The sequence below is a fragment of the Schistocerca gregaria genome, chromosome 6 (assembly GCF_023897955.1).
Source record: "Schistocerca gregaria isolate iqSchGreg1 chromosome 6, iqSchGreg1.2, whole genome shotgun sequence".
In the NCBI taxonomy this organism is placed as follows: domain Eukaryota; kingdom Metazoa; phylum Arthropoda; class Insecta; order Orthoptera; family Acrididae; genus Schistocerca; species Schistocerca gregaria.
In genome coordinates, this window is record NC_064925.1 from 489,271,738 (window position 1) to 489,295,859 (window position 24,122).

At 37.4% G+C, this 24,122-nt stretch overlaps 1 protein-coding gene across 2 annotated transcripts in view; it reads left to right on the top strand.

The window, feature by feature from the left end:
- The window catches only part of LOC126278506 (lymphoid-specific helicase-like), a 131,906-nt gene that overhangs the window by 91,761 nt on the left and 16,023 nt on the right, over positions 1–24,122 (top strand). For both annotated transcript variants that reach the window (XM_049978667.1, XM_049978665.1), the window contains exons 12-13: positions 7,405–7,639; positions 12,173–12,409. In XM_049978667.1, the coding sequence (XP_049834624.1) occupies positions 7,405–7,639; positions 12,173–12,409 (472 nt within the window). The remainder of the gene's footprint in view (positions 1–7,404; positions 7,640–12,172; positions 12,410–24,122) is intronic.

A 24,122-nucleotide genomic window follows, 5' to 3' on the forward strand; every position in this document is an offset into this window, starting at 1 on the left:
GGCTGTAAAATCCTTCAATAGTTGCAGCCATACAAAATATATAAACATGCCTAAAATTTTCCTAGTTGTTCTCTACACACCCAGTTAAAGGAACCAAATCGGTGAGGGGAAGTTTTTATTGTCCCCTTGTTAGCGTCAACACGTCCCACTTACCTTTCCATGTTAGTGTTAACGACTACTGTTGTACTTGTCTTGGTGTGTGTTTCTCTTTCTTCAGCTTTGCCTGTCCTGAGGATTGAGTTTTCTATTTTACCTAAATATGTTGATTTTCAAGAAGCTGGTGAGCTATATGGACACTTGTGTAAAAACTTTGTGTATAAAATGCTTTCCTCATTCAGTAAAACCCTCATCTGGCTTATAACAACAGAAATTAGAAAAACACTGGGCTTGGTGTCCTTTCCACAGTACACATTTATTCCAGGTGTAGCCACCTTTTATTCAGAGTGAAAGTAATTTTATTCCAGGTTTATGGTGCATATTCTTTATATACTGAAAAAAATCTGTCATCCTCTAGAGGGCATAAGTGTATCACCACTGTAAATTTCTTTATCTGCCATTTTGACACTTTCAGATCCCTGAAGTAATTTCTCAATGAATGGTTTAATTTTGAACAAATGATCTGCAAGGCAGTGATTATTACTGGAAAAATGCCATATATGTAACAGCAGCTCTAAATGGTTGGTGACACAACATTTCATATTGTTTTGGTAGAGAGAATTTTTCGGCCAATAATTGTGTATCTTTGACTTTGCATTTAGTGTCATCCATAAAAATTGCTAAAAATCTGTTATATTATAACAATGAAAACAATCAATTATTGATAAAATTATTTAATAGGACACATAAAGAAAATCTACTTGTCAAGCAGTGGCAGAACACACACATAAGACTGTTTGATTGGCAAACTTTCAGAGCCAGTGGCTCCTTCTTGAGGCAGAAGGGTTGAGGGGAAAGAAGAAGGGTAAAGGAAAAGGACTGGAGAGGTCTAGGAAAAGGGGTGGATTTCAGGAAAGTTATCCAGGACTGTGGGCGAGGAGAGACTTTCTGTACTTCCCCCTTCGCATCCCGTATGGTAAGATTCTCCTGATCTGCGGTTCTGGGTGACTTTCCTGAAATCTACCCCTTTTCTTAGACCTCAGCAGTCCTTTTCCTTCACCCTTCCTCCTTTCCTTTCAACCCTTCTGCCAGAAGGAGCCACTGGCTCTGAAAGCTTGCCAGTCACAACAGTCTTCATGCGTGTTTCCAAAAAAATCTTTTAGTTTAATCTTAGTATCATCGTTCCATTTGTTCAGTCGAGAATTGAGTGACTGAATGATTTTGTAAGACTTCGTTTGCATATAATTTTGCTTGGTGCGTCACCTTCTAAAATATACAAAATATTTGAGACTATTCAGTGGTGTTTAGTTTTTAAGATTTAGTGCAACAGAAGCATTTACACTAGAATTGGTATAAGTAAACATTTTTTCCATTTTTGCATATAACTGACAGTCTGATGAGAAATTTTTGCAAGTTGTAATTTTCATCTCGAGGTCTTCCTAATATTGCACTTACTTCATTAGAATCTGAAACAGCTGCTTCTGTTGTTAATACTGTAAAAGTTTATTGTTGTAGCTTGGCTCATTGACTGAATGTGGATATAAAACTTTCCTTCCTACTGTTGTCGGTGGTAGAATATCATCTTCCAAACTTTGTTTCACTTGCAGACTAAACTAGTAATCGAGTAAACACTAAGTAATGACGCAGTAGCTTCAGTAAGTCATGTCCACAACTTCATCTAAAAGCTTCTGCACGCCGCCGATGAGTGCCAATCCAAAATTATAAGCCACATAGTAAATGATTCCCCCGGCACACTTTGGCACCATGTAAGTTACAAATAACACTCCTAAAAAACCTGAAATATAAGGTACCATTAAACTATATTTTCAACTTACTTATACATAAATAATTTATTTGATACAACAAGCAGAAAAAAATTGAAATGGTCTCAGGGGTAGGTAACACAAGTGTGCCTTCGCAGTCAGTGTCAAAAGTATCCCTTACATACTAACTTGGAAACAGCAGTTCCTGGTTGCACGTACAGTATAGAACATAAGTTAAGTGCTAGGATTAACTTCACTGCATCACAATTTTTGACAAATGGGGGTTCCTAGTTACTTGGTTTATTGCACTGTATTGATTTAGCCATCTTGTTAAACGAATAAAGTAGCTCCATGCCAAGTGGTCTAGAGGTTCCCAGACAACTATCAGGGATTTTAATGAAATTTTGTAAAACATTTGCACATTCCCAATAAACACTGGTAAAGAATCATGATCACTAATTCAATACTAACACAGAGATAGTCATTCGGTTGACCCAGTAGTGCACCTACCAACAGTGCAACTGAGAATTTTCGGTAACTTTCAGATATATCATCTTCAGAATAATTTCTTGAAAGAAACAAAGCTAGGCCATCTGGTACAACATTTAAGCAAACTAATAAGAAAGAGTTCCTGAGCGATTTTCACATAGATAATTTGAAGCAGAGTTGACCGAAAAATAGATGCTCCGAGAAAATGTGAAGATATAGTTTTTTATATCCCCAGAAGTAATTCGGGATAAACCTGAAACTTTGCACCTAGTAACTTACCAATACAAGGACTTGGAATATAAAATTTCATTCTCCTGCTGCTTTCCAATAACTTACTAATTGAGAGAAAATTTGATGATTTTTCTAACAACACAAAATGGCTACCTTTGGCCTACTTCCACAAAATAGTCTCCCCAAACTCTTTTAAATTGTTTTTGTGCAAAAGACTATTCTCTAAACCACCAAAAACGTGTATTTGGTTTTGTAGTGCCAGCAAATACGGCCCTAAGAAAAGGGCTCGGTGGAGGCGCATTCAAAATTGGATCCTATGTCGCTGGTACTCAATTGTGACATGTTTTATTATGTTCTACAATTGTTGAGTAATCTCTATGGAAGATAATATCAAAAGTCATGATGACTAGGAGTTGAGATAAAGTCCAAATAACTCAAAATAATTAAAAAAAGCGGTCTCTTATCATGGGTCATTGTGACGTATTTCAGTCTGTTTCTCTGCTATAACTACAGAAGCAGATTGCTCATAAAATTCACAGTTTAAATGTGCATTACTAAGACAGTGGAGACCATGGTAGTAAAATTGTTGCATAACAGCTACAGCTAACATCGTATAAATAGCCTTCAGGTTTTACATCATTGTTACGCCCGTATTACAATATGCACCTAAACCGTACACCTATGCACCAGTGCCCCAAAAGTGCATACCTGTCACTACAGACTGGTTCGCTTCTGACCTATTACATCATCCACACGGGATATACCTGGCGTGCATGTGCAGCAGCAGATAAGCGCAAAAAGAAAATAGAATTGTCTGATGTCTTGTAAAGTCATCCTTTCTACCATGCCCAACTCTAGGGCGACTGTATGATATACTGGAACGTCATATGTTCAAATTATTTCTATGACCTCAAGCTTCCTATTTCATAAGAAATTGTGTTTTACCATTATTTATTAAGTAATTGTTTTTCTCTTATGTTGGTTAGTACTGTTCTGAATTACAGACTCAACAGTTTTATATTGCGACACTTGGTTACACAGGTACATGTGTATTGAAATTTACATTTATACAGCATATTGCACATGGAGGATCCACTTGTTTTTGGAGCTATTGCCCTGTAAATCTTTGAATTAGGGCAGAATGGCGACGAAAACGAAGTCAGTTGTTGTTGGGTACGTCCCTGGCTGAAAAGAAGGGATGAAGGCATTGGAATATATTCATTGTGAATGAAAGAACTGAGGCCCGAAGATCGCAAGAATTTTGGAACTTCATTAGGATGGACAAGGCCTGTTTTGAGAAGCTGCTGTCTGTGATAGGAGATGGAATCGAGAAGTGTGACTATCATGAGCGAGGCTATTTCACATTCTTGAAGATAAGAATTATATGTTTCGTGATTATACCAGCCAAGATCATTGATAAAATACCGGTAAACGCGCTGTTACATTGCAGGCTAGTTGTAACATTGTTTTTGGCAAATGGGGAATCTCTTAAGTCTGGCTTTTAGCCACAGAATAGGGCAGTCCACCATTTCAAAAGTTGTCGTGGATGTATGCACTGTAATTTGCAGCACTTGAAAGGACCAATACTTAAAGGTCTACTTAGTTATTTTTCCAAGTTTTGAATATACAGTATATAAGTGCTGCTCAGTTTTCAGTCCTTGTCTATTGCACTGCGCGAAACTGCACGGACTTTGTCAATCACTGTCAGTTTCTCTGTTCTGGCATGCTGAAATAAGAGATGCAATCAAAACAAACGTGAACTTTTGTAAGCTAAGGCATTACAATACAAATGGAAAATCACAGTGTGGTGTTTTATGCATATTACTCAGAAAGAAACGATTGCTGACATATCGTATTATGATGCAGTGAATCACATGTACAACTTTCCTCGGTGTATGCCTGAATTAAGATGCTTAATGCCTCTTTGTTCCATTTCGTTTCTAGAATACGAAGTAATCAATAAAAATAATGCTTTCACAAACAGATAGTTCAAAAGAAAGGCTACGGGGAAAAAAATTTTTTTCTATGCTTTTATGAAAATCTACTTACATGAAAACCTGAAATGAGCTACTAGCCACCAAGCAGTATGCAAATAACAAGCAGAAAACATTGCGGCAGCGTCTTCTGCGCATGCGCCCATTGAAGGCAGTTTAGAACTGCTCCCTATTCCGGCGCACGGATAATGTGTGCTCTAAATTTTGTAGTTTCACCTGTTCTACCTCTAGATGGCTGTTGCGGTAGACCAGTACCATTCATGGTGGATCGTTGTGTAATATCGGCTTTAGCCTGTGCAAATTTTGGTGAAGTTCATAGCAGTCTTCCTGACATTTTCTGGAGCAGATTCATGTTATAGAGAATTATTAATATATCTTTTTATGTGTAAGTTTCATGAAGTGCTAATTTGATTCCAGTGTAAAGCATAACTTACTTTGTTTTAGCACAGTTGTGGTTTATGTGGAACATTAGTGTATTGATAAAAAATTGTATAAATGTGGTGCTATGGTCCATGGTGGCTTAAACACTGCTGGTTCCTTTTAAGGTGAGAAAACCAGTGTTCCATCACTATATGGGCTATGCCTGATAGCTCTCCATCAGCAGTCATGGGTGGATTTCTTTACCACAAGTTCCCAAGCCTAATAATGGTTTCTTCAACCAGGATACCAAGCCTGGTGATACATTTCTGTCAGTGGCCAATGCTAGAAGTAAACTCTCTTTGAATCCTAAGCTTATGTTTACTTCAAGCTGCTTGAATCTCTTAGGGGTTTAATTAATTTGCTGTAGAATCTCTTGAGGAAATCTGTACTGCGGGCTAGATGTCACTAATGGGAAGGTTTGAGTAGAGTTGTTAAGACAAAACCAAAATATTACATATTTCAAATATGATTGTCTCAAATTATTGGACCCACAAAAAAGAGAAAACTGTTCTTTTTATTAGATTCCTTATTCCTTTCACTTATTACAAAAATTCTGTAGGGCTAAACGCTGTAGGAACGTCTTTTGAAAAATATCTACTTATTTGCAGTCGGGCATTCCTAGTCATCGGGACCTCGTTGTCTTACACAATTGTAGACCATCCAGTTTTTAGGTGGTATAGAACATGGTCTTTCTAATGGAAATGGTGTAAGAGAATCTGAAGAAGTTGGCCCCCCCCCCCCTCCCCCCTCCTCTTGCGAATGATAGCCATTTTCAGCAATTTTTAGAAAAATTGTCTACTTTGCCTTTAATATGTAAATTATTGGAAAGCAGTAGGTGAATGAAATTTTATATTCTATGTATGTTCAGTATGTTGTTACATACAAAGTTTGAAGTTGATCTGGAGATATAAAAATCTGCACTTCCCATTTTTTCTGAGTGTCTATTGTTTTGGTAGACTTTGCTTCAAATTATCCATATGAAAATTGCCTAGGAATTCTTTTTTTATTGTTTCGCTTAAGAAAGTGTGAAAAGCTGTAAAAGATAGCCTAGTTTATTTTCTTTCAAGAAAAATTTCCGGCATTACCTCTCACTACCAATAATGCAGTGGCAGACAACCTTCACTTAACGATCGAGAGCAGTGGTTTTGGAGTAGAGTTGACATTGCTAAAAAACAATCAGCAGTGTGTGACTTAACCACAGAAATCGACATAGGAAGCACAATGAATATAACCATTAGGACAGTGCAGCGATATTTGGCATTAATGGGCTATGGCAGCAGATATGACAAGAGTGCCTTTGCTAACACACGACATAGTCGGCAGTGCCTCTCGTGGGCCGTGAGCATATTATTTGTACCCTAGCTGACTGGAAAACTGTGGCCTGAATAAGGTATTGTGAAAGCTGGTGGTGCCTCCGTAATGGTGTTGACTGTGTTTACACGAATGAACTGGGTCCTCTGATCCAACTAAATCAATCATTGACTGGAGACAGCTACGTTTGGCTACATGAAGACCATTTACAGTAAACAACAAATGAATCCCTTCAAAAGTTTATTGGACATACTTCAGAGGTGAGTTTGAGCACAAAATCTGCTCCAGCAACACTTCCACAGTTATGGACAGCTATAGAGGCAGCATCGCTTAGTATTTCTGCAGGGGTCTTCCAACGACTTGTTGAGTCCATGCCATGTCGAGGTGCTGCACTACACCGGGCAAAAGGAGGCCAGTCATGATATTAGGAGATATACCATGACTTTTGTCACCATAGCTTATCTGTGAAGTATTAAATCGGTGGAAGTAAAACTTCGCCAATGTTTAGGGATAGAAAAAAATCTTTTATGTTATGGCCAAAGTTGGTGTTATTTTTTGCCATCATTAGTGTTATTTTTGCCAAATTTAGTGTTATTTTTCCTAATTATGGTGTTTTTTGCCAAATACGATGCCTTTTTAAAATTGGTGATGGTTTCTTTGCCAAATTTGGTGCTGTTTTTGTTGTCACATCAAAGTTTGTTACTCTGGAAATTTACTCAATCACCAGGTCAAAAAACTGATGATTCTGCATTATTTTCTATGTTATCTTTTTCTCTACATTTTCATGTCCCTACCCGTGTTCATTGGGAATGTGTGAATGTTCACAAAAAATTTCAGCAAGATCTGTGACGATCATGTGGAAACATCTTCTTAAATTAGACTACTTGGCATGGAATGGCCCAGCTCAACAATGAAGTTTACTTTCTACAGCATTATCCTTTTTTAATAAGAAGAGCACTATTGTTGTGTCCATATTTGTAAATAATTTGCCTATGTGATTTTTGAATATGTTATTTAGTACCATGTGTTCACATACTTCCTTCTTTCTTGCAAATTTTTGGGAATATGAACAATGTTACATTTCTGTGCTCTGATTTCAGACATGAGAAAAATATGATAACTGTAGTGGACAAAAAGGACCAGAATTACCGTATAAACATTAAGCTGCAGTATCCAATGATGCAACTGCGCAAAATTGTGAATCATCCATATCTTGTGCAGCAGCCACTACTGCCTGATGGAACAGTAAGGATAGATGAAACTATGGTGGATAAATCTGGAAAAATGCTTGTTCTTGATGCACTGTTGCCACGTTTGAAAGCTCAAGGGCACAAGGTAATTTTAATTTGCTAGAATACATCAACAGAGTAAATCATTTTGCGCTAGGAGCTGAAACATATACCTATTTATCCAATTATAAAATGAGGTTTTTCCGCAAATTCATCATTTTAAAAACATGAGGCCATGTTACAATTGCAGATTAAACTGTTGTTGTGGAGGCAACATTTGTACATGTTTCAATAGAGTTTATAGTTGTCTTACATTACAGTTGAAGTTTTGGCTATTTAGGTCACATGCAGTTTGATTTCGAGTAATTTGGAAGGGCAAGGCCAAGTAAACAATTCTCATTTTCAGATAGGCTCCAGATTTTGCAATACTCAAGTGTTCCCTACAGTACTGATGTTGCTCATACAATCACGTGATATTTGACTTGCACGGCGCTTGTGCAGGAAATATGTGAGCAACTATGAAGTAACCACAATAACAGTCTATTCCTCTGTTTAAAATTTGACAGTTTTGTGAAAGACTGGAGGAGATAGCATTAAATTCTATCATCTTACACACTCTTGTTGTATTTGAGCAAGTTTTCAATAAAAGTTCTCATGCATTTTTGGGTACCAAATACAAACATTAATGTACCTTTTTAACTAAAAGTAACATCCAAAGGTGAAAATGACCTACAGAAACATTACTTGATTCTGAACCCAGATCAGTATTTTATGTGATTATGAGAGACTGTAATGATACCCTAAGTGAGTTGCCAAATGAGAAATTTGGCTGCTGTTCGCATATTAGAATATCACATAAAAATGGTACCAGCTTTTTATCAGCCTCTCAACATGGTAACATTCAGCTGAAACAAGAAGAAAATTAATTCAGAATGAAGTTTCTAACAAATGAAGTAAATCATGTTAAACTGATGGTGATTGATACTGATTAAACTGTGCCAAAAGGGAGAAAACATTACTGTTTCTTGACAACGTACTAACTCTTGCATCATGTGATAAAAGAAAAGGAAGAGTTGATAGAAGTGGTGTTTCTTCCACCTCACGTTACCTCCTTATTTGCAGCCCATGGATCAGTGTGTTATTGAGGCTTTCAGACAGAAAAAGGAGGGAGCAGAAAGTCTGTTCAGAAATCATAAAAATATTGATTTGAATGATCCGTCCTACATGTTCGTAGCAGCATGGAATGGTGTAAAGGAACAAAATTTGAAGGAAGCTAGGAATAGAATTTTGGAAATGGTGGAAAGTTCTCAAAGTGTAATTGAAAACAACTAACAGAATAAATTTTTGTGACACACACACACACACACACACACACACACACACACACACACACACACACCGGTTCTGTAACATTTTCAGGATGGAAGTTGCTTTACAGTACCTCGGTTCTAAGATCTTAGCGCCTTCATTAATTCTATCTGAATTCTAGTAGTAGTAGTAGTAGTAGTAGTACATCATGTCCATAACCCAACAACTAATAGGCAAATGTGTTTGCCTCTTGGTTGTTAGCGCATGGACAGGATTTCCTACTACCGCTAGAATTCAGATACACCTGATGAGTGGGCTCAGACCCCTGAAACTGTGGTAGTGTATAAGTTTGTTCTGTCGTGAAAGCCTTTAGTCACTAAAGTATTTTACAACTGTGGCGGATTTGTTTACCATGAACGCGTAAGAGATTTTCTTGCCACATTTCTAGCTGAGCCCAGTTTTGTGAGCATTGTAAATGTTTTTGAAACCATGATCTTCTTCCCTTGATACATCCCGTAGTTTGATTCTGAAACAATCAGCAGCCTGTGCTTGCTTTACAGGTTTGATGGCCTTGCAGAATTTCCATTAAATTGAATTTCCTTTTCACATAGAGTGGAACCATAGGTATGTTTCCCTTTTTTGTGTAAACCATTTGTAAACAGTGTCACCTAGATCTGTGATTTAGGCATTTTAAATCACAAGTTTACTGTACTCGGCAAAGATGACACAAGTGAATGTAACACAGCACAATCGGTTATTATTGTGAGTAACTGAGCATTGGTGCTGGATAGTAAAGACAGTAGCCAGGGGAGACCGGCACGCATGAGTGAGTAACAGTTCAGTTAAATGGTAATTTGGTTGACTGACATTCAGGTAATAAACACACTACTGTATGTTGGAATCACAGCTTATCAGTCATACTGTATGTTCTCGTATCTTCCCGTCACCATATCTCATGGCAAGCAATGTGTTAAAATTCAGTTCTTGGATGTGGAAATGAAGCCTCGGTGAACTCTGATAAACATTTGTGTGAAATGTATCGTAGTGATCAGTTGGTAGGAGTATTATTGGGTGAGGTAAGAAGAGTTAAAGCATCAGGAAATGCAGAAAGTGAGCTCCGTGGTTGGCCATATTTGGTACATTCTGTCACAGCCACTGCTCCCAGTATGATGAATTGCACAGATGCCATTATTCATGTAGAACAGCACATCACAACTAAACAATTGACTAAACAGCTATCAGTGAGCACTGGAAGTGTGTGTGCGCTATTCAAAAATATATTCAAGATGGATTTCACAAATGTTCACAGCAGACTAACAGATTAAAAAGCCATTTCATGTGAACTGTTGGAGCAGTTTGAGGCCAGTGGAGAAGCCTTCTGTCACGGATTGTTACATATGATGAAGCTTGGGTAGATCACTTACAGCCAGAAACAAAAAAGCAGTTACTGGAGTGGTCCAACACTCAGTCACAGAAAAAAGAAGAAATTAAAGGCAATGCCCTCTTCTGGTTAAGTCATAGTGACTGTCATTTGTGATAGTCAGTGTGCCATTCTTGCAGAGAAGTTACCAAAAGGGTCAGCCATTAATTCAGAGGCATATATGAAGACTAGACATACTCGGGAATATTTTCTGTTGTGTTCAGTATGACAAGAATCCAAAAGAATTCGTGCTCCAGCCACCAAATTGGGTTCGATATCATTGCCCCTCCAGGCTATAGGCCAGACCTGGCAATCTCTGTTTTGACTGCTTTGATGACGACGATGATGATGAGTGTAATTCATAAGTGAAAATACAGCTATAAGCATAATATAAGCTTTTATTGATAGGGAATATGTGCTCTTACATACAGCTAGAACAAGGCCACAGAACATGATGAAGACTATGTACAAAACTAATACATAGAAAAGAAATGTTGACTGACATTATAACCTAATTCTAATTCTTAAGAATAAATACATTCTAAGAAAAGCAAATTCTGGGCTTTAATTATTGAATGACTCTCACGTATTTGCCCTTCCAAAGACACTGGGAGATGTGGGTAATGCATGCCAAATATGTTCTATTCATACTGTTTGTGTGCTTTTAGAAGTATGTACCATAGGGAGCTCACACATCAGTTCTGTCTGCTAAATCACATTTGTACTATTCTTCAAAAGGAAAGAGGGAATCGACTTAAGTTTCCTGTCCATCTTGCTTGTACTTCCTGTTTGTGCTCATTTAGCTTATTCACGTATTTTAACAGGAATGATTTTCGAATTGTAGCTGAGATCCAAGCAATATAAGATTAGTTCAGATTGGTAGCACAGCAGTTGTTCTCCATGTTCACTTTCTGAATAAGACATTAAATACTAATTAAGTAACCGTCTTTCAAGGAAACACTTAACACAAGGCATGTAGTGATATGCTAGTTACTGCTATATAGAGACGAGTGAGAAACAAAACCATTTGAACCTGTCCAAATAGAATTAAGATACCTAATTCACAAAAAAGGTGAAGATGATGATTTTTTTTAACCAAATGTAGCTGTTTACGAAACCAGTTCAGATATTTGGAAAGTTTGTGCTTCTCGAAAGTGATTGGTCACACCTAAATGTAATAGAACAACATTCATAGATTAAGAACATTAATTTGTCGTATTTTGCTTAATATTAAACATTAGTTCCTTACTTCATGATAACTTTTTAATTAAAAAAGTTTCTTCGACTTTCGTGATACTGTTACCTGAACATTCAATTCAAAATTTCAGCACTTCAATTGAAGAACTGCATAATTTATCTTAAACAATTTAAGCTTTTTGTAAAATAGCCTCTGTGAGGGTTAGAGCCTTAGTGGAGTAACAATTCCTTTTAGGTTCAATATGAAGTTTAGTAATTAGTTATCAGTTTATGTAACTTGCTACCAACTGCGAATCACAGGTAAGTGCTGCTGTTTTAAAGAAATCCTCAACAAGTTTTGTGTAATATTTGCTGTTTTTCTTACAGTCAAGTGTAGAACTTTGTTAAGTTGTGCAGCTATAAGTTACTTGTAAGCTGATTGCAAACATTTCTGAATGGAATTTGTGGGATCATTATTCATGATGATGAGTCGTGACAGTGACCTAAATGTGATGGAATGCATGCAACATTTGTGCTGTCCCACATCTGTTATATTAAATGTGCATCTGGAAGACTATGACATAACAACTAGACTGGGTAATGCTAAGTTCCCTGTTTAAATGGCCAGTCTTTACAGTGGATTTTATATGCTTTATACTTTCTTCTTTTTGCCATTTGTTCATTTGAAGTGTTAGAAGATCCACAGTTTAATGTGTTTTTTGTGGTCTATTGTAGGTGTTACTGTTTTCAACTTTTACAATTATGTTGGATGTTTTGGAAGAATATATGCAAATGAGAGATTATCAGTATAGCAGATTAGATGGTTCCATGCAATACTCTGAGAGAGTGGATAACATTCAGCACTTTAGCCACAGTGAGGATACTTTCATTTTTCTCATCTCAACACGTGCAGGTGGTCTGGGACTGAATCTCACAACAGCTGATACTGTCATTATATATGACAGTGACTGGGTAAGCAGAGATCAGAATTTAAATAAAGTTGATCTACAGTTAATTTAGTTTTAGATGTATCAGCAGGGAAGGGATGGTGCTTTGCACTTTAGCCTAAAAGAATTGTTTGAAGGTACTTTGATTAATTTACTGCATTTCATAGTTCATTTTATGAGATACGATGCTCAAATTGAATAATTAGTACAATGTAAGTGGCATACTCTGAAGAGCAAATATAAAACAATGACAAATACATCAAAAGAGAGCAAAGAAATGAAAACAAATTTACAAATGGATTTTTTAAAAAAAGTAAAACAAATTTGCAAGTAGATCTTAAGAAAAGAAGAAAACACACACACACACACACACACACACACACACACACACACACACACACACACACACACAGAGAGAGAGAGAGAGAGAGAGAGAGAGAGAGAGAGAGAGAGAGAGAGAGCAGTTAGTTCTTAATATTTTTTTCTTCTCAGAAAAAACTGAGGTAAACAGCTGAAAGGAATACTCTCCCTTCCCTATTATAATGCCAGGTTTTAAATATTATTTTAACTGCTAGTACAATTTTCTTGTTGAAACTAATGTCACTTTGTACAGCATTATTTAAGTATATGTTCATGGTCTTGGGCAATATAGAGCAGTAATCACACTTTCAGCACTCTTTCCTTCATTCCATTTCACATTTGTACTTCAATAAAGTTGATAAGTAGTTGAACAATGTTTCAATGTTACCATGTTCATTATCAATACAAAGCTTTAATCACAACTGCAGACTGTGTTCTGAAATAGCATGTCAATGGAATTAATGTAAGATATGATTTCCCCGAATTTGAAACCTGAGTCAAGCCATGTTGTTAGGACATGTAACAGGTGTTACATCAGAGGACTGAGTCATTGTACAGGTTGGGACATGACCCCTACTGTGGCGGATGAATTGGCTGCAGACAAGTCAGGATGGAGGGCAATTTCCCTGTCTGGATGTGGATGGCAGAGTTGGTGCTTACTGGAATCACTCTTGGGGTGCAAGCAGAGTTCACAGTTTGCATTATCATGATTCCAAAAGTTGTCCTTTGGTTTGGACCCAGGTGAAGGGTCTCAACCAAAGGCTGCATTAGTTGTGTGGCAGTCTTGGCTGCAGATTTCTTGACTTGCATTACAGGATGGAGAATTATAGGATGCCCCTTGTTAGGCCAGGGGTGCATTGTCTTAAGGAGGGAGCTAATTGGGTAGCAGAGTGTTTGTAGAGTTCACTTGATAGTTTCCTGGGCTAGGCAGTATTTTGTCACCTGATGAAAACTTCTCAATTGATACACAGAGAGTGAAATCTGTCCCCGTACAAAGTAAAGATACACCCCCCAAGAAAGTTGTCACATTCAAATTACTTTTGGAACCAAATGCTGGCTGAAACCCAAAGTAGAAACTTTGGAAATACTTAGAGAGGCCTAGAATGAATATCGAAAAGACAAATTAGACACATATAAGAGGCTGGTTGGGGGGGTGCGTGTTCTTCATTGCAGTCAACAAAAATAATATCTTTATAAAGATCAAAATTGAGTCTGTGAAGTCACCTGTACACAAGTATTAGACGTAGATGAACACAAGGTAATCATTGGCCATTTTTACCAGCCACCTAATTCTGCCATGTCAGTTCTAGAATAATAATAAGTAGTATCTGCATTCTGTAGCACAGAAATATGCAGATCATGCAGTAGAAGTTAGACGGCTTTAACCTACTGAGTATAGACTGGAATGTCTATAGATTCATTTCAGGTGTTATGAATTGATGGTCTTCTGAAGTTCTTTTGAACACTTTTTTCAAAAACTTTCATGAGCTGCTAGTTAGACAGCCCACAAACAATGGAAATATTTTAGACCCTGCAGCTGCAAACGGGCCTGACATTATTGACAGTGCCGGTATAGGCAGGGATTAGTGATTATGATGTCATCATAGAGACGATGGTTACTAAAGCCAATAAATCCATCAAGAAGGCTAGGGGAGTATCTTTGCTAGAAGGAACACATAAGCAGCTGTTATCATCCAACTTAGGCAATGAATGTACATAATTTAGTTCCAATATGATGGGTGTAGAGGACAATGGACAGGTGTAAACTGATTTTATATCGCTGTGGAGAAGTATGTGCTGAGTAAGTTTATTAAGGATGGCAAATACCCATTTTGGTTTAATAACAAAATTCGAAAATTATTGAGGAAGCAGAGACCTGTTGCACTCAGTTCAAAAAAGAACACAAATGACGCTGCGAAAATTAGTGGAAATTTGTGTGTCTGTAAACTGATAGATGTTCGTAGCATTCAACATCCACTGTCCTACCTTAGCAAAAGACCTTACCAAAAATCCGAGAAGATTCTGATGTTATGAAAACTTAAGCTGGTCAAAAGCTTCTATTCAGACACTCATTGCCCCATTCAGTTTAGCAATAGAAGACGGGTATAGGAAAGCTGAAGTTTTAAATTTCGCATTTAAGAAATTAGCCATGCAGGAGGATCACATGAACTTACTGTCGTTGGACCATCACACAAAATCCTGTACAAATAACATTGTAATAGACATTCTTGGTTTAGAGAAGCAACTGAAAGAGTTGAAACCAAATAAGTTGCCTGGTGTGGATCGAACCCCAGTTCAGTTTTACAAAGAGTATTCTACGGCTTTGATCTTTTATTTAACGTGCATTTATTGCAAATCTCTTGCCCAGCGAAAAGTCGCAAATGGAGGGGGGGGGGGGGGGGGAGGTTCTTAACATAGCTTCACTGCAGAATTCTTGAATATATTCTCAGTTTGAATATAATAAATTTCCTTTCGAAGGAAGAACTTGTCCACATATTTCGAAAGCGTTGCTCATGTGAAACCCAGCTTGTGTTTTCCTCACAATATCCTGCAAACCACGGATGAAGGGTAACAGGCAGATTCCATATTAAAGATTTCCAGAAAGCATTTGACACAGTGCCCCAATGCAGACATGAGAGTGGCTCAAGACACTTCTTTTATAAAACCCAGTAAAATGTCCTGGACAGCAGGTGTTCATCAGAGACAAGGTTAACATCAGATGTGCCCCAGGGAAGCATGATGGAACCACTTTTGTAGGCCATACATGTAAATGCTCTGACAGGATGAGGAGCAATGTGCAGCTGTTTGCTGATGCTTTGGTATATGGGAAGGTATTGTTGTTGAGTGACTGCAGGAGGATGCAAGATGACTTGGACAACATTTCTGTTTAGTGTGATGAATAGCAGCTTACCTGAGAAGTAGAAAAATGTTACTGTATTGGAGTACAAAAACAATCCATATTGTTTGAATACAACATTAGTTGTGTACTGCTTGACACTGCCATGTAGATTAAATATCTAAGTGTAATGTTGCAGAGCAGTATGAAATGAAACGATCATGTAAGCACAGTAGTAGAGAATGCAAATGATGGACTTGGGCTTTATTGGGGGAGTTTTAGGGAAGTGTAGCTCATCTGTAAAGGAAACTGCATGCAGAACACTTCAGTGATCCATTCTTGAGTACTGCTAGAGTATTTGGAATACTCACCATGTCAGATTAAAGCAAGACACTGAAGCAATTCAGAGGAGTGCTGCTAGATTTGTTGTTTGTAGGTCCAGTCAAAACATGACTAGTAACAGGAATGTTTTGTGAACTCAAATGGGAGTTGGTGGAGGGAAGAGGATGTTCTTTTCAGAAAACACTACTGAGAAAATTTATTGAATTTGGGCACAAAGGAATTACAGACATTAGCTGTGAGTGGTCTTGGAGATTGAAATTAAGGGTTAAAGTTGAAAATTTGTACCAGATCGGGATTTGAACACGGGTCTCCCGCTTACTGGGCAGATGTTCCGACCAGTAAGCCGTTTGGATGCAGTGGTCACAGTCCTCCATTTGCAGCTGCACAGACTACACTAGCACCCTTCAAATCCCAATCTGATATGAATTTTCAACTTTCCTCATTGGTCTCAGGCAATGCTCCCTCATGCACCAGATAGTGTATTGTGGAGTGTGTATATTTATACAGGGTGGAGAAAAATTGTCACAAAAATTTTCACCCTGGATAACTGCCCCCCCATGAACCATGGACCTTGCCGTTGGTTGAGAGGCTTGCGTGCCTCAGCGATACCGATTGCTGTACCATAGGTGCAACCACAATGGAGGGGTATCTGTTGAGAGGCCAGACAAACGTGTGGTTCCTGAAGAGGGGTAGCAGCCTTTTCAGTAGTTGCAAGGGCAACAGTCTGGATGATTGACTGATCTGGCCTTGTAACAATAACCAAAACGGCCTTGCTGTGCTGGTACTGCGAACGGCTGAAAGCAAGGGGAAACTACAGCCGTAAATTTTCCTGAGGGCATGCAGCTTTACTGTATGGTTAAATGATGATGGCGTCCTGTTGCGTAAAATATTCCAGAGGTAAAATAGTCGCCCATTTGGATCTCCGGGCGGGGACTACTCAAGAGGACGTCGTTATCAGGAGAAAGAAAACTGGCGTTCTACGGATCGGAGCGTGGAATGTCAGCTCCCTTAATCGGGCAGGTAGGTTAGAAAATTTAAAAAGGGAAATGAGTAGGTTAAAGTTAGATATAGTGGGAATTAGTGAAGTTCGGTGGCAGGAGGAACAAGACTTCTAGTCAGGTGACTACAGGGTTGTAAACACAAAATCAAATAGGGGTAATGCAGGAATAGGTTTAATAATGAATAGGAAAATAGGAATGCAGGTAAGCTGCTACAAACAGCATAGTGAATGCATTATTGTGGCAAATATAGATACAAAACCCACGCCTACTACAGTAGTCAAAGTTTATACAGGGTGTTACAAAAAGGTACGGCCAAACTTTCTGGAAACATTCCTCACACACAAAGAAAGAAAATATGCTATGTGGACATGTGTCCGGAAACACTGACTTTTCATGTTAGAGCTCATTTTATTACTTCAAATCACATTTAATCATGGAATGGAGACGCACAACAACAGAACGTACCAGCGTGACTTCAAACACTTTCTTACAGGAAATGTTCAAAATGTCCTCCGTTAGCGAGGGTACATGCATCCACCCTCCATCGCATGGAATCCCTGCTGCGCTGATGCAGCCCTGGAGAATGGCGTATTGTATCAGAGCCGTCCACAATACGAGCACGAAGAGTCTCTACATTTGGTACCGGGGTTGGGTAGACAACAGCTTTCAAATGCCCCCGTAAATGAAAGTCAAGAGGGGTGAGGTCAGGAGAGCATGGAGGCCATGGAATTGGTCCGCCTCTACCAATCCATTGGTCACCGAATCTGTTGTTGAGAAGCGTACCAACACTTCTGACTGAAATGTGCAGGAGCTCTATCGTGCATGAACCACATGTTGTGTCGTACTTGTAAAGGCACATGTTCTAGCAGCACAGGTAGAGTATCCCATATGAAATCATGATAACATGCTCCATTGAGCGTAGGTGGAAGAACGAAACTAAAATGAGCTCTAACATGGAAATTAAGCGTTTCCGGACACATGTCCACATAACATCTTTTCCTTATTTGTGTTTGAGGAATGTTTCCTGAAAGTTTGGCCGTACCTTTTTGTAACACCCTGTATACCAACTAGCTCTGCAGATGATGATGAAAGTGATGAAATGTATGATGAAATAAAAGAAATTATTCAGGTAGTGAAGGGAGATGAAAATTTAATAGTCATGGGTGAATGGAATTCGATAGTAGGAAAAGGGAGAGAAGGAAACGTAGTAGGTGAATATGGATTGGGGCTAAGATATGAAAGAGGAAGCCGCCTGGTAGAATTTTGCACAGAGCTCAACTTAATCATAGCTAACACTTGGTTCAAGAATCATAAAAGAAGATTGTATATATGGAAGAAGCCTGGAGATACTGACAGATTTCAGATAGATTATATAATGGTAAGACAGAGATTCAGGAACCAGGTTTTAAATTGTAAGACATTTCCAGGGGCAGATGTGGACTCTGACCACAATCTATTTGTTATGAACTGTAGATTAAAACTGAAGAAACTGCAAAAAGGTGGGAATTTAAGGAGATGGGACCTGGATAAACTGACTAAACCAAAGGTTGTACAGAGTTTCAGGGAGATCATAATCGAACAATTGTCAGGAATGGGGGAAAGAAATACAGTAGAAGAAGAATGGGTAGCTTTGAGGGATGAAGTAGTGAAGGCAGTAGAGGATCAAGTAGGTAAGAAGACGAGGGCTAGTAGAAATCCTTGGGTAACAGAAGATATATTGAATTTAATTGATGAAAGGAGAAAATACAAAAATGCAGTAAATGAAGCAGCTAAAAAGGAATACAAACATCTCAAAAATGAGATAGACAGGAAATGCAAAATAGCTAAGCACGGATGGCTAGAGGACAAGTGTACGGATGTAGAGGCTTATCTCACTAGGGGTAAGATAGATACCCTCTACAGGAAAATTAGAGAGACCTTTGGAGAGAAGAGAACCACTTGTATGAATATCAAGAGCTCAGATGGAAACCCAGTTCTAAGCAAAGAAGGGAAAGCAGAAAGATGGAAGGAGTATGTAGAGGGTCTTATACAAGGGCGATGTACTTGAGGACAATATTATGGAAATTGAAGAGAATGTAGATGAAGATGAAATGGGAGATACGATAATGCGTGATAGTTTGACAGAGCACTGAAAGACTTGAGTCAAAACAACAAAAAACGGGAGTGGACAACGTTCCCTTAGAATTACTGACAGCCTTGGGAGAGCCAGTCCAGACAAAACTCTACCATCTGGTGAGCAAGATGTATGAGACTGGCGAAATACCCTCATACTTCAAGAAGAATATAATAATTCCAATCCCAAAGAAAGCAGGTGTTGACAGATGTGAAAATTACCGAACTATCGGTTTAATAAGTCACAGCTGCAAAATACTAACGTGAATTCTTTACAGATGAATGGAAAAACTGGTAGAAGCCGACCTCTGGGAAGATCAGTTTGCATTCTGTAGAAATATTGGAACACGTGAGACAATACTGATCTTACGACTTATCTTAGAAGCTAGATTAAGGAAAGGCAAACCTACATTTCTAGCATTTGTAGACTTAGAGAAAGCTTTTGACATTGTTGACTGGAATACTCTCATTCAAATTCTGAAGGTAGCAGGGGTAAAATACAGGGAGTGAAAGGCTATATAAGTCGAGGGGCATGAAAGGGAAGCAGTGGTTGGGAAGGGAGTGAGACAGGGTTGTAGCCTCTCCCCGATGTTATTCAATCTGTATATTGAGCAAGCAGTAAAGAAAACAAAAGAAAATTCTGAGTAGGTATTAAAATCCATGGAGAAGAAATAAAAACTTTGAGGTTTGCCGATGTCAATGTAATTCTGTCAGAGACAGCAAAGGACTTGGAAGAGCAGTTGAACAGAATGGGCAGTGGCTTGAAAGGAGGATATAAGATGAAAATCAACAAAAGCAAAATGAGAATAATCGAATGTAGTTGAGTTAAATTGGCTGATGCTGAGGGAATTAGATTAGGAAATGAGACACTTACAGTAGTAAATGAGTTTGCTTTTTGGGGAATAAAATTACCGGTGTTCGAAGTAGAGAGGATATAAAATGTAGACTGCAATGGCAAGAAAAGCGCTTCGGAAGAGGAGAAGTCTGTTACCATAGAGTATAGATTTAAGTGTCAGGAAGTCTTTTCTGAAAGTATTTGTATGGAAGTGAAACATGGTTTAATGAGAAAAAAATATTTATTATGTATTATGGGCCATAAATGGATGAAAATGGGGAAGAAATGGCTTGAAATATTTTTGTTATTTAATCTTCCACTATGAACTTTGTTGTATAACCCCTTTTTTTTACGTGTGATAATAAAAATTCATTTAGACAGAATTAAGCACATTTAAAATTATGTGATCTTTAGCAACCCTCTCATGCTGATAAAATCAAACTAACTTATTAATAACCTTTATGACTTTTAAAATTATTGAAATTAATTTTTTTGTGTATTTCGGCCTTGGCATATATTTTCTAAATGCAGTGAGTTTTTAAATATCTACTGAACTCTTTCCTGGCGTTAGCTATGGAACACAAGACTGTCTCTGTTAGCATAAAATGGTTAAATATTGCCAAGCCGACCTGAACGTTTAATTATCATTGACAAAACACACTTCACTATACGTTTAAGTTATTTGCTTTAGAAATTGAAAGAACCAACAGATTAACTACTTCAACGTTAATTATCCGCCTATGAATGCACAAATGTAAAACCAGTAATAAATTCAGTCAGCCTCAGGATCGCTGTAAAAGAAAAATATTTCGTAATTCACTGCTAATTTTACCTACTCTCGATTTACGGGTTTGGTTAAATTTCATAGCGGAACAATTTTTTTAATGTGCCGCCGCTGCAAATTGTTCGGTCACGGCACGGCACAGCTCAGCAACACCAATTATAATTGCTAAAAATGCTGAAAATTCTTTAAAGAGATATTATAGATGATATGAGCAAGCTAATTTACACTAGTAATACACAATTTTGATAAATGTAATGTATTTAGACCATTACAATAATTAAAATTTCACACCTTTATAATTTCTCCTCTAATGGCAGCTAAAGATAGATACAGACAAAAGAAGTTTACTCATTCATATAATGCTACGTCACAGGTTCCTCTCTCTCTTAGCTCTTGAGGAAGACGACAAAGAATGTACATTATGTAGTGCTATTTATAGTATTGCTGATTATGAATATCTCTTTGTAATCTTACAACATTATTTTCCTCTGTGGCTATATTTTACATTTTTTCATCGCAGATATTAACATACTTCGTAATTACATTACGAGTATAGAAATATTACAATCATAAATACACCGAGAATATTATTACAGAAAATATTACAATAATAACCAACTTCCTTTATACAAAATTAAATATTTTTTGTTAAACAATTACAGTACATATGAATTGCTTCATAGCGGCGTACATAGTACTATTAAATGTCATTTCAGTTTATTAATAGTGTGTGTGTGTGCTGCCAAGAAACGTTAACAATGGACGATAAATAGTTTGCACAAGAAGAGAATAGAAGCTTTTGATATGTGGTGCTACAGAAGAATGCTGAAGATTAGATGGGTGGATCACATAACTAATGAGTAGGTATTGAATAGAATCGGTGAGAAGAGGAGTTCGTGGCATAACTTGACTAGAAGAAGGGATCAGTTGGTAGGACATGTTCTGGAGCGTCAAGGGATCACCAGTTTAGTATTGGAGGGCAAAAATCATTGTGGGAAACCAAGAGATGAATACACTAAACAGATTCAGAAGGATGTAGGTTGTGGTAGGTACTGGGAGATCAAGAAGCATGCACAGGATAGAGTAGCATGGAGAGCTGCATCAAACCAGTCTCATGACTGAAGACCACAACAACAGCAGCACCTGCATGTATTACTGCAAATAGATCCTGTTCTGAACACTTGTCAACTAATGAAATTCTTTATTTTCATTACATTACATTATTCTTTGTTCCATAGATTATGAATACGACATTTTGTAATGATGTAGAATGTGTCAGTTTAACATAAGTTTTCTTCACACAGTAGAATTTTTTTTGCAGTTACTACTCTAAAAATTCATCTGTTGACTGGAAGGAGTTTTCATTCATAAATTCTTTTAATTTGTTTTTAAATGACGTTGAATATCTGTCAGACTTTTAATGCTATTTGGCAAGTGACCAGAGATTTTTGTGGAATCATAATTTACTCCTTTCTGTGCCAAAGTCAGATTTAACCCAGCATAGTGAAGATTGTCCTTTCTTCTAATGTTGTAGCTAAGCACTTTGCTATTATTTTTGCATTGGGATGCGTTATTAATAAAAAAATTTCATAAGTAAATAGATGTATTGTGAAAGTACTGTGAGTATCTGGAGTTTCTTAAATAAATGTCTGCAAGGTGACCTTGGGTGGGCTCTAGCTAATATTTTAATTGCTCTTTTTTTGTGCAATGAATTATTTTTCTCTTAATGATGAATTACCCCAAAATATGATGCCATATGAAAGCAGTAAATGACAATGGGCATAGTAGGCCAGTTCACTAATATGTTTATCACTAAAATTTGCAATAACTCTAATAGCATAGGTAGCTGAACCTAACTGATTCAGCAGATCATCAGTGTGTTTCTTCCAATAAATTTTCTTATCAATGCACACACCCAGAAATTTTGAATATCCTGCCTTAGCAACAGATTTCTGTTCATAGTCTATATTTATCAATGTTATGCCATTTATTGTACGGAATGGTATGTACTGTTTTCTCAAAATTTAATGAGACTCAATTTCCAGAGAACCACTTAATAATTTTCAGAAAGACATTATTTAAAATTTCCTTTGCTGATTCTGGTTTGTTGGGTGTGATTACTACACTTGCCTCATCAGCCAAAAGAGCTAGCTTTGCATCTTCATGAATATAGAGTGGCAAGTCGTTCAGATATATTAAGAACCTCCCCAGGTAGAGGACTCTGCTGATTTTTACAGAGTATATGTACTGTTAATTTCAACCTTCTGCATTTTTCCAGTTAAGTATGATGTAAACCGTTTGTGCACTGCCCCACTCAAACCACAATATTTAAGCTTATGTAGAAGAATTTCATGATTCGCAAAGTCACAAGCCATTGAGAGATCACAAAATGTCGCAATGGGTGATGTTCGGTTATTCGGAGCATCTCATATTCGATCAAGGAAAGCATATACAGCCTTTTCTGTTGAAAAACCTTTCTGAAAACCAAATTGACATTTTGTTAGTACATCATTTTTACAAATATGTGAAGCCACTCTTGAATACATTACTTTTTGAAATATTTTGGATAAAGCTGTCAGAAGTGAGATAGGGTGGTAGTTGTTAGCATCAGACCTATCCCCCCCACCCTTTCCCCCCTTAGTGATATGAAAATAGCATATTTCAGTTTGTCTTGAAAAACACCCTGTTTCAGTGAGCTACATATGTGACTGAGAGTCCTACTTATCTGTTGGGAACATGCTTTTAGTCCTCTGTTGGAATTGTTATCAATTCCATTTACTTTTGAGTGATTTATTATTTTCCTAATTTCAGTTGGAGAGACGAGTTGAATTTCAGTTTTAGCAAACTGCGTAGGTATTGCCTCTTCTGTATACAGCCTTGTGTTTTCCATTGAATAGCTGGAGCCTGTTTTCTCTGCAACACATAAAAAAAATTATTAAAGGTTCTACTTCTGAAATTTTGTTAACAAATTTTTCATTTGAATTTGATAAAAATACAGTGTTTCCCTTTAACAATATTCCAAATTGTTTTAATTTTATTGTCAGAGGTGCTAATCTCAGACATAATGCACATACTTCTGGACTACTTCATAACTTTTCTTAACACCGTGTAGTGTAGTAGGTTTTATAATGTTTCACGGCTGTGATCTCAGTTTATTGTTGTAGTTGTCATTTCATCTAAGTCTGTGTTGTAGAATTTTGCATGTATTCTGGATTGAGAGGTAAGAATCAATGCAAAAATACATTCATTTGGAGCTCTAAGTTAACACTAACAGTGTTCAACAACACATCTGAAAATAAAGGGTTTTTAAATTGAAATCTTTTGTGGGAGTAACAACAAATTTCTGTTTCAGTAATGATGGTAACTTAAATGAAAAGTGTGAAAGACATGAGATAAAAATAAAGCTTTTCTTCATCCTGCGTTTTTTGCACAGCTCATTTAACTGGTGTTTCCTTGCAAACGATTGAC